Genomic DNA, 8768 nt, shown 5'->3' on the forward strand with positions numbered 1-8768 from the left:
ATAGGCTCTGCTTTCATTACTTTACGCCTCTCTAAAATACTTTGTGGAATTTCTCCAGCTTTTTGTATCCTATATGTTACATAATCAATGCATGGATGATCTTGTTATGAAACCTTTCTTTCATGTCAGTTGATTTTTTTGTATAAATTTCAATTTGTCTGTTGTAAATGAAGCTATATAATTAGCTATACTCATTATACCTATTTAGTTGATTGATCTGATATTCTTTCTCACTTATTTTCTGTCTAAACTTTAGTGGATAAACACTTACAAACAAAATAATAATTATAATTCACCTTAGCCTCTGTTCCTTCAAAATTTTTTCTTGAAGCTCTCTTATGATATAGTTTATATATTTCATAAGAAATTCAGCAAGCTTATAGTCTATACCTTTCCTTAATCTTGAGCTTTTCAAAGGGAACTGTAATACCATCCATACTAGCTCTCTATCTCAGGGTGCTGGACAGTGTCGCTCAGTTAGAACTTAAAATAAAAATTAGTAATTAGATCTATTCATGATTTCTTGGAATTGTTATTATTAATAATTATTATTCATGATTCTTGGAATTGTTATTATTTGTAATTATTATTCATGATTCTTGGAATTGTTATTATTAATAATAATTATTCATGATTCTTGGAATTGTTATTACTGGATCTACTCGTCCACGCATTTTAGGTTTAGCCAGAAATCAATTTTTAGTAAACTAAAACACTTCTAGTCTAATAGTCTAATTATTGTTCAGTGTTCAGTTTATTTATATTAATTGTAGTGTTGTATGCAGTTTCCACACACAAGAGAACCTCCAACAACTACCATACTTTCTGTAACACGGCGACAGTGAACACAGGCTAAACAATGCTCATGATATAAACCATGTCCAGTATCAAGAGCCTAACATAAGCATATGAAATATCTAACAATACTATTGAGGCAAACCTTATCATCTAAAGGATGTTGACACCTACTGCACAAGCAACTACTGCAGTAAACCATATCATAGTTCGTCAAATATTGATAATTTTCATCAATTGTCTTGTTACATCTAGCACAGCAGGAGTGACGATGATGCCAATATAAGTCCATTTGAAAAGTAGGAGTATCACTAAAAATTATTTTATATGCACATAAATTGTTCATATGACATACCCTGGATTATTTGTAAAACCTCTCTTGCAAGCAGCACATGTGCTTTTAATCTTTTTTTCTTCAGCTATATCATTACATCAGTGTAAGAAGAATAACACATTTTCCATCATTTATACCTCTGGCTCTGCTAGCATCAATTGAATTGCTTCTGTTAATGGAAACTGCAGATTCTGGTTTGTGCTTTTTTCCTTTCTGAATGAAGCTGTGATAATCTTCTGGGTCAAGCTGTACAAGTATATCCATGAGGTAATCAATGTAATAGTTTGCAGTTCTTTCAGCCCATCCTTTGGAATCACATTCTCTCAGTAACTGCATATAGATAGAACAATGTTGTGGTTAAAAGTGAATTTCCATGTATTATACCTGCTGCCTTATTCCTCTCCTCATGCCCAAATCCTTTTTCCTATCCTTCAAGAAAAACTAATTTAATGACAATCATGGTACCTACTTGCTCTTCAGTTTCTTCTTGCTGTAACAATTCTTTAAGAAAGACATGGAATGCTCTATAATAATTTGCCCTAAGTGCTCTTTTTTCATCTGTTTCCTTGTCAGCTGGAGGAGACAATAATGAGTTTTCTTCTATTGCTGATGTCATCATCTCGTTGATAATAGCAACTTTATTTTTTTCAAAGCTTGCCTACATAATTAACTATAAACTAATTATACTTGTTAATATAATAAATACACCAGAAGAATGTCTGCTGCCTTTCTCCAGAGTTCATATTTGTCTTTGTTTGGTCCTGTCTTTAGATCTTTAGGTAAATTACGAAATGCATTCTTAAAATAATTTTGATACAGTAGTATGACATCTTGATGTGTAGTGTCTCCAGGAGTAACATCACCATACATTTTACGAGCATCACGAGATGAACTCTCTTTTCTGTGTAATATTAAGTGCATGAAATACATAGCTTCAGTTTTTTTACTTGTCTAACTCTGCAGTTTCTGGCTGTAGTTGGTCATATTTTCTAAAAAAATGTATTTTATCATTTATCTGACATAGCTCTATAATATGGTATATATACTCTTCAAGTTCTTTTAGCTTCTGAGTGAGTTGCTTAATCTCCCTGTAAAAATTTATAAATAGTCTCCATAGAATAGAAGGCATAAATACTTTTTTTGCTCAGAGAGGTGTGTTTCATGACTTTTACACAAACTAAAGTATAAATTATTTCAAGCTCAGTACAAATAGATCTACTTACTTCTCCTTTTCATTAGCTTTGTGAAAAAGAGCTTTCATATACTCCTCAGCTTCTCCAAGATAGCTATTCTCTCCTGCCATATTTTACTTCCTTAAAGGTTATTCTAGTTCAAGACTATATCTACATGTACACAGTTCCAAAAATTGTTGATTCAGGTTGTTAATATTATTCCAGGAACTAGCAACACCTTTTGTACTATCTATTATGATATTCATAACAGTTCTTGGAATTGTTTACAAAAGGTCATAAAAGGATTCTTAGAAAAAATGTGCTCTACCACAAAAGTACAAAGTCATATTCCTATAAAGAACAGAAAGTTATATAAAATCTATCACTTGTAGCACCATGGCAATGGCAGCATCAGCAGGATACTTTGCAATTGGTTTTCGAAGCATTCAAATTATTCAAGTTAGACTTCGAAAACCAGATTATAAGCCTCCATTCATAAAAGCTAAAAAGATTCCTCGTGAAGATGCTGGCTATCGTGTTACTGATGGAAATATCGCTGCTATTGATTTTGGTACTACATCAGTTTCAATTGCCTTCATTACAAAAGGAGATGAAAAAGTTACCACACTTACGCTAGACCGGGAAGACCAGTCTACTCGTGTTCCTAATGCTGTCCTTTTGAAGAAAGAAGATGATGGCAAAATGAAGGTAGTAGCTTTTGGAAGCATAGCTCGAAAAAAATTTACTTCAATGAGATCAAGTGAACATCACACACATGTCTACTTTGAGAGAATCAAGATGTTAATGAGAAGAGAAAAGGTAAGCAAAGTATCCAATACTTTATGATTGACTGAAAGTAGGCAGTTGATAGAGATACAGTAGTTGAGTCATTTTCTGGTGATAAATTCTATCTGGTTGAAGTCATTGCATTTATACTGAAGTACCTGAAGGATCTACTGATTAATCATTTCTCATGTACCGTCAAACCATTGAAGACAACTGATTTTGATTGGGTCATTACTGTGCCTGCTATATGGGATGCACGAGGAAAAAGAATGATGAGAGAAGCTGCTTATCTGGTAAGTGATATTGTCATTTGAATACATGACACCAATCAATAATTCAATATATATCTAGGCTGGTTTGCTGACAGAATATGGTAGCATCAATAAGTTCACTCCAGTGTCTTATCGCTCTTTGCCTCTTCCAAATGAAGTGAATCCTGACAAGCTATCATTAGCACTGGAGCCTGAATCAGCTGCTCTTTACAGCCAGGAAACAGTAGGAGACCAGATTGAAAGTGATCCAGCCACATCAATTATCCCACGTCCATCAGATTACATGGTTATAGATGCTGGAGGTGGTACAATAGATATCACAGCTCACATTGAAGCTGATGGTAGTATTGTAGTTGAGAATATACCAACTGGCAATGCATGGGGTGGTACGCAGATTAATGAAGCTTTCTCTAAAATTCTTGAAGGTATAGCTAATGATCCTGGATTTGAAAAGTTTTTGGCTTCTGGAGACCGATCTCAAAATATGGCCGATATCATTAAAATTTTTTACACTGAATTTGAAAGTGAGAAGTTGCTCTTTGGAAAGGAACAGACAGAAGAAATTCGTATTTCATTACCAAGTCGTTTTGTTAGGTTTCATGATAAAAACCTTCAGGCTGGTATCAAGAAAAGGAGTGGTATCGATTATGAAGATGACATGCTATACATCTCAAAGGAAGTAGTGGAGTCCGAGTTGTTTGGCCCAGCACTTAATGGTATAATAGAGTGCACTTTACAAGCTATCAAATCAAATGATAATGATCTTAGTACCTTCTATTTGGTTGGTGGGTTTGGAGGCTGCAAGTATGTACATAAGAAGGTCAAAGCTGCTATAGATAAAAGTTTTCATGGCCAGGGTCGTTCTTGCAATGTAATAGTGCCTCCTACTCCTCAATTAGCTGTTGCTACAGGAGCTGCTATTTGGCGTAAGAATCCAGAGAAGATTAAAGCAAGACGATCTGATGCTACGTATGGGATAGGAGCAACTCAATCATTTGAAGATGACAAGCATGATGAGTATTACAAGTTTTATAATGAAGAGCAAGAAAAATATAAATGTGATAGCATATTTAGTGTGTTTTTAGAAAAAGGTGAACTAGCAAAATCTGATGAGGTTATTACTGCTTCATCAAGGCCATCACGACAAAGGAACACCACTATGAAATTGCAGATATACTCCACTCCTGATCTTGGAATCCAATACATCAAAGATAAAAATGGCAAAAGCACCGTTACCAAAATTGGTCAAATAGTTATTGATATTCCTAATCCTGATAATCTGCCTAGAGAAAAGCGTCTAGTTGATGTCACAATGGATTTTAGTGGTACAGAGATTCAAGCTAAAGCAAAGTATCGAGTTACTGGAGAAGAAGTTAAAACTGTTTGTGACTTTCTTTCTGCTCAACAAACTTAGACTGCTATAGTTTAGTTTAAATTATCGATTATCCATTGCTTTTAGATTAGATCTCTAGTTATTTTTTTGTTTTAACAAAAACAACCTTGTTGAAATATTATAGATCTATATACTTTCAAATAAAAAAATTGAAGGACATGAAAGCATTGACTATGAAGAAGGCACTTATTAAGGCAGCAACAGATGTTTGATGGGTGTTGGTGGCTGCAGGTATGCTGGTATTTAAGGACAATCTATTTCTGCTCAGTAAATTTTCTCTTGTTATTTTAATATTGCTTTGTGAACTTGGCATTTGATAGAGAGAAGATTAGATTCATAGCAAATACAAAGTAAAAATTTCCAGGAATTAAAAATATACTAAACCAACCTGTGTGCTACTGGTATTAGGTATTATTCTATTGACAGCTGTCAAAATATGTCACATGTGGCACAATATGCCAAGCATTTCCTAAGCATAAAATTGAAGATGTTTTCAAACCTATTCTATTAAAATTGGCATTGAAAGAACCATTGATATCCTAATACTATGTACTGATTATCACTGTATGATTTATACATCTATAGAAATGTATCAAAATGTAACATGTCTCTCATCTAATTTAGATGTGCTAATCCTAAGACAACATCAATGAATAAAAGTATGTAATTAATTAATTAAGTTTTTGGACTAGATAATCTTTCTTTTTCATTATTTTTTACAAAATCAACTAAACAATCTACACTATTTTGTATATGATAGTCTAGCTTTATAGTCATAACATTATACCATAGTACTTTGTTCTGTTTGTTTCCAGATGCCATGGTTGTCACAATAATAACTTGAATTTTCTGATTGTACATACATGTATGCTTGACACTCCTACACAAAATGAAATATTACCATAAATCATTAATATCAATGTTAGCTTACTTTACATATTTTAAGATGTCTTTTACAAAACAGTTGACTTCCTACTAAGTATAATTTAACATCATAAACAGCACTGCAAACTATACACATGTAGCACTCTTGGTGCACTTTATAATGTTGACCATAGGCATCCTTACAATCAATAAAATCATAATACTGCTGTTAAAATAAAATAATTAAAAATGTAAATCTATGAAATAATACTTTCAAATTGTGACAAACTGCACAATTATTGCCAGTAAAATTTTCTCTAGCATCAATGGCTTTTGTTTCATAGCTAATTAATTCTTGGGTACTTTGTTGTTCTATACTTAATTATTGTAAAAATTAATTTTATACATGATTTACTTTGCAAAAGCTCTCTTTTACTATTTCCCACTAAACCTTTCACTGCAACATTCAAGTGATTACCATACATTAGAATAGGGCGGTAATATATTAGCTCATCAATCCTTTCTGTGGATTCATCCCAAGTCAATCGATTTGTATCATGCAATACTTCTGAGTATTCTCTAGGATGGACTGTGACTATCAGTGGAGGTAAAAGTGTCAGCATGGAGTATGTAACATTAACTGCTTGTTTAACGTAAACCTTTGCTACTTCTTTGCTACTTTCATTTTTACCCAATATATTTTCATCTTCAACAGATTTAGTTACCTATAATAATCACAGGCTACAATGTTAAGCTAATTGTATTCTACAAGAACCTTTTCAACAATAGTTTCTTGCTGGCATGCACTTAATAGCAAACCGTACACTTTGAAAGCAACCATTTCACCGGAATCAACAGAAGTCGAACATTGACAAACATTTTTCAGTTGAGCCTTAAGATTCTCCTCTATTATTGAGATGCACCGATCATAAAGCCACTATTATATTATAGATCTATACAAATCTTCAAATTATAGTCTGGTTACCTTAATAGACTCTGCTTTCATTACTTTACGCCTCTCTAAAATACTTTGTGGAATTTCTCCAGCTTTTTGTATCCTATATGTTACATAATCAATGCATGGATGATCGTGTCATGAAACCTTTCTTTCATGTCAGTTGATTTCTTTGTATAAATTTCAATTTGTCTGTTGTAAATGAAGCTATATAATTAGCTATACTCATTATACCTATTTAGTTGATTGATCTGATATTCTTTCTCACTTATTTTCTGTCTAAACTTTAGTGGATAAACGCTTACAAGCAAAACAATAATTATAATTCACCTTAGCCTCTGTTCCTTCAAAATCTTTTCTTGAAGTTCTCTTATGATATAGTTTATATATTTCATAAGAAATTCAGCAAGCTTATAGTCTATACCTTTCCTTAATCTTGAGCTTTTCAAAGGGAACTGTAATACCATCCATACTAGCTCTCTATCTCAGGGTGCTTGACAGTGTCGCTCAGTTAGAACTTAAAATAAAAAAAAATTAGTAATTATTCATGATTTCTTGGAATTGTTATTATTATTCACGATTCTTGGAATTGTTATTACTGGATCTACTCGTCCACGCATTTTAGGTTTAGCCAGAAATCAATTTTTAGTAAAATAAAACACTTCTAGTCTAATAGTCTAATTATTGTTCAGTGTTCAGTTTATTTATATTAATTGTAGTGTTGTATGCAGTTTCCACACACAAGAGAATCTCCAACAACTACCATACTTTCTGTAACACGGCAACAGTGAACACAGGTGAAACAAAGCCCATGATATAAACCATGTCCAGTATCAAGAGCCTAATGTAAGCATATGAAATATCTAGCAATACTATTGAGGCAAACTTTATCATCTAAAGGATGTTGACACCTACTGCACAAGCAACTATAGAGCCTACTGCAGTAAACCATATCATAGTTCATTAAATATCGATAATTTTCATCAATTGTCTTGTTACATCTAGCACAGCAGGAGTGACGATGGTGCCAATACAAGTCCATTTGAAGAGTAGGAGTATCACTAGAAAATTGTTATGCATATAAATCATTCACATTATACATATTATAAAAAATATACCCTGGATTATTTGTGAAACCTTTCACAAGCAGCACATCTACTCTTAATCTTTCTTTCTTCAGCTATTATCATTACATCAGTATAAAAATAATTATGAATCAAGTTTACATGATATACTTCTAGTTCTCAGTGCTAGCATCAACCGAATTGCTTCTGTCAATAGATACTTCAGATTCTGGTTTGGTATGCTTTTTCCCTTTCTGAATGAAGCTATGATAATCTTCTGGGTCAAGCTGTACAAGTATATCTATGAGAAAATCAATGTAATGATTTGCAGTTCTTTCATCCCATCCTTTAGAATGACATTCTCCCAGTAACTGCATACAAAAGTGTTATGGTTAAAAATAAATTTACAAGTATTACACTAATACATGCTACCTTATACCTCTCCTCATACCTAAATCCTTTCTTTTATCCTAATTGGCATCATTGGAAAACTAATGGTAAACATGGTATTTACTTGTTCTTCATTTTTTTCTCATTCCAGCAATTCTTTAAGAAAGACATGGAATGCTCTATAATAATTTGCTCTAAGTCCTCTTTTTTTCATCTGTTTCCTTGCAAGCAGCTAGAGGAGGATATAATAATGAGTTTTCTTCTATTGCTGATGTCATCATCTCAATGATAGTAATTTGATTTTGTTCAAAGCTTGCCTGTATAATTAAATATAAAATAATCATATGGTATAATTAATGCACCATAAAATATCTACTGCCTTTCTCCAGAGTTCGTATTTTTCTTCTTTTGATTCTGTCTTTAGATCTTTAGGTAAATTATGAAATGCATTCTTAAAATAATTTTGATACAGTAGTATGACATCTTGATGTGTAGTGTCTCCAGGAGTAACATCATCATACATTTTACGAGCATCACGAGATGAACTCTCTTTTCTGTGTAATATTAAGTGCATGAAATACATAGCTTCAGTTTTTTTACGTGTCTAGTTCTGCAGTTTCTGGCTGTAGTTGGTCATATTTTCTAAAAAATAAATTTAATATGATTTAACATGGCTCTATATATAGATCTACTCTTCAAGTTCTTTTAGTTTTTGAGTGAAGTGCTTAATCTGCCTGTAAAAT

The 8768-nt window shown here is 32.7% G+C and overlaps 2 protein-coding genes and 2 long non-coding RNA genes across 6 annotated transcripts in view; 1 reads left to right on the forward strand and 3 right to left on the reverse strand.

The window, feature by feature from the left end:
- Positions 1-2175: 2175 nt before the first annotated feature.
- LOC109586323 (uncharacterized) lies at positions 2176-2433 on the reverse strand. Its single transcript, XR_002186943.1, has 3 exons — positions 2353-2433; positions 2265-2306; positions 2176-2217 (listed from the first exon to the last, which is right to left on the reverse strand). It is a non-coding gene; the product is annotated as an uncharacterized LOC109586323 (long non-coding RNA).
- Positions 2434-2697: 264 nt separating this feature from the next.
- Positions 2698-4773, forward strand: LOC105314465 (heat shock 70 kDa protein 12A-like). The gene is made up of 3 exons (XM_011408643.1): positions 2698-3120; positions 3162-3380; positions 3439-4773. The coding sequence occupies exons 1-3, from the start codon at positions 2698-2700 to the stop codon at positions 4771-4773; spliced, it is 1977 nt and encodes a 658-aa protein (XP_011406945.1).
- Positions 4774-5381: 608 nt separating this feature from the next.
- LOC109586322 (uncharacterized) lies at positions 5382-7060 on the reverse strand. The gene is made up of 10 exons (XM_020002501.1): positions 6996-7060; positions 6902-6940; positions 6806-6850; positions 6719-6763; positions 6602-6674; positions 6392-6553; positions 6032-6341; positions 5888-5988; positions 5684-5839; positions 5382-5387 (listed from the first exon to the last, which is right to left on the reverse strand). Exons 1-10 carry the CDS (start codon positions 7040-7042, stop codon positions 5382-5384), a joined length of 984 nt encoding a protein of 327 aa, XP_019858060.1. The 5' UTR covers positions 7043-7060.
- A 130-nt stretch (positions 7061-7190) lies between these two features.
- LOC109586325 (uncharacterized) overlaps positions 7191-8768 on the reverse strand; it is a 2486-nt gene continuing 908 nt past the window's right edge. For all 3 annotated transcript variants that reach the window (XR_002186946.1, XR_002186947.1, XR_002186945.1), the window contains 5 exons: positions 8150-8342; positions 7807-8105; positions 7690-7751; positions 7458-7632; positions 7191-7412 (listed from right to left, as the gene is read on the reverse strand). This is a non-coding gene — a long non-coding RNA (uncharacterized LOC109586325). The remainder of the gene's footprint in view (positions 7413-7457; positions 7633-7689; positions 7752-7806; positions 8106-8149; positions 8343-8768) is intronic.

This window comes from Amphimedon queenslandica, unplaced genomic scaffold, assembly GCF_000090795.2.
Source record: "Amphimedon queenslandica unplaced genomic scaffold, v1.1 AMPQUscaffold_12899, whole genome shotgun sequence".
Classification (NCBI taxonomy): domain Eukaryota; kingdom Metazoa; phylum Porifera; class Demospongiae; order Haplosclerida; family Niphatidae; genus Amphimedon; species Amphimedon queenslandica.

Coding starts and splice junctions, on each gene's coding strand:
- LOC105314465 (XM_011408643.1), top strand. CDS start 2,698: ATGGCAATGGCAGCATCAGCAGGATACTTTGCAATTGGTTTTCGAAGC. Junction 3,121..3,161: donor TGTTAATGAGAAGAGAAAAG/GTAAGCAAAGTA, acceptor GACTGAAAGTAG/GCAGTTGATAGAGATACAGT. Junction 3,381..3,438: donor TGAGAGAAGCTGCTTATCTG/GTAAGTGATATT, acceptor ATATATATCTAG/GCTGGTTTGCTGACAGAATA.
- LOC109586322 (XM_020002501.1), bottom strand. CDS start 7,042: ATGGATGGTATTACAGTTCCCTTTGAAAAGCTCAAGATTAAGGAAAG. Junction 6,851..6,901: donor TTGAAGGAACAGAGGCTAAG/GTGAATTATAAT, acceptor ACTAAAGTTTAG/ACAGAAAATAAGTGAGAAAG. Junction 5,989..6,031: donor TAAAAGAGAGCTTTTGCAAA/GTAAATCATGTA, acceptor AATTAAGTATAG/AACAACAAAGTACCCAAGAA.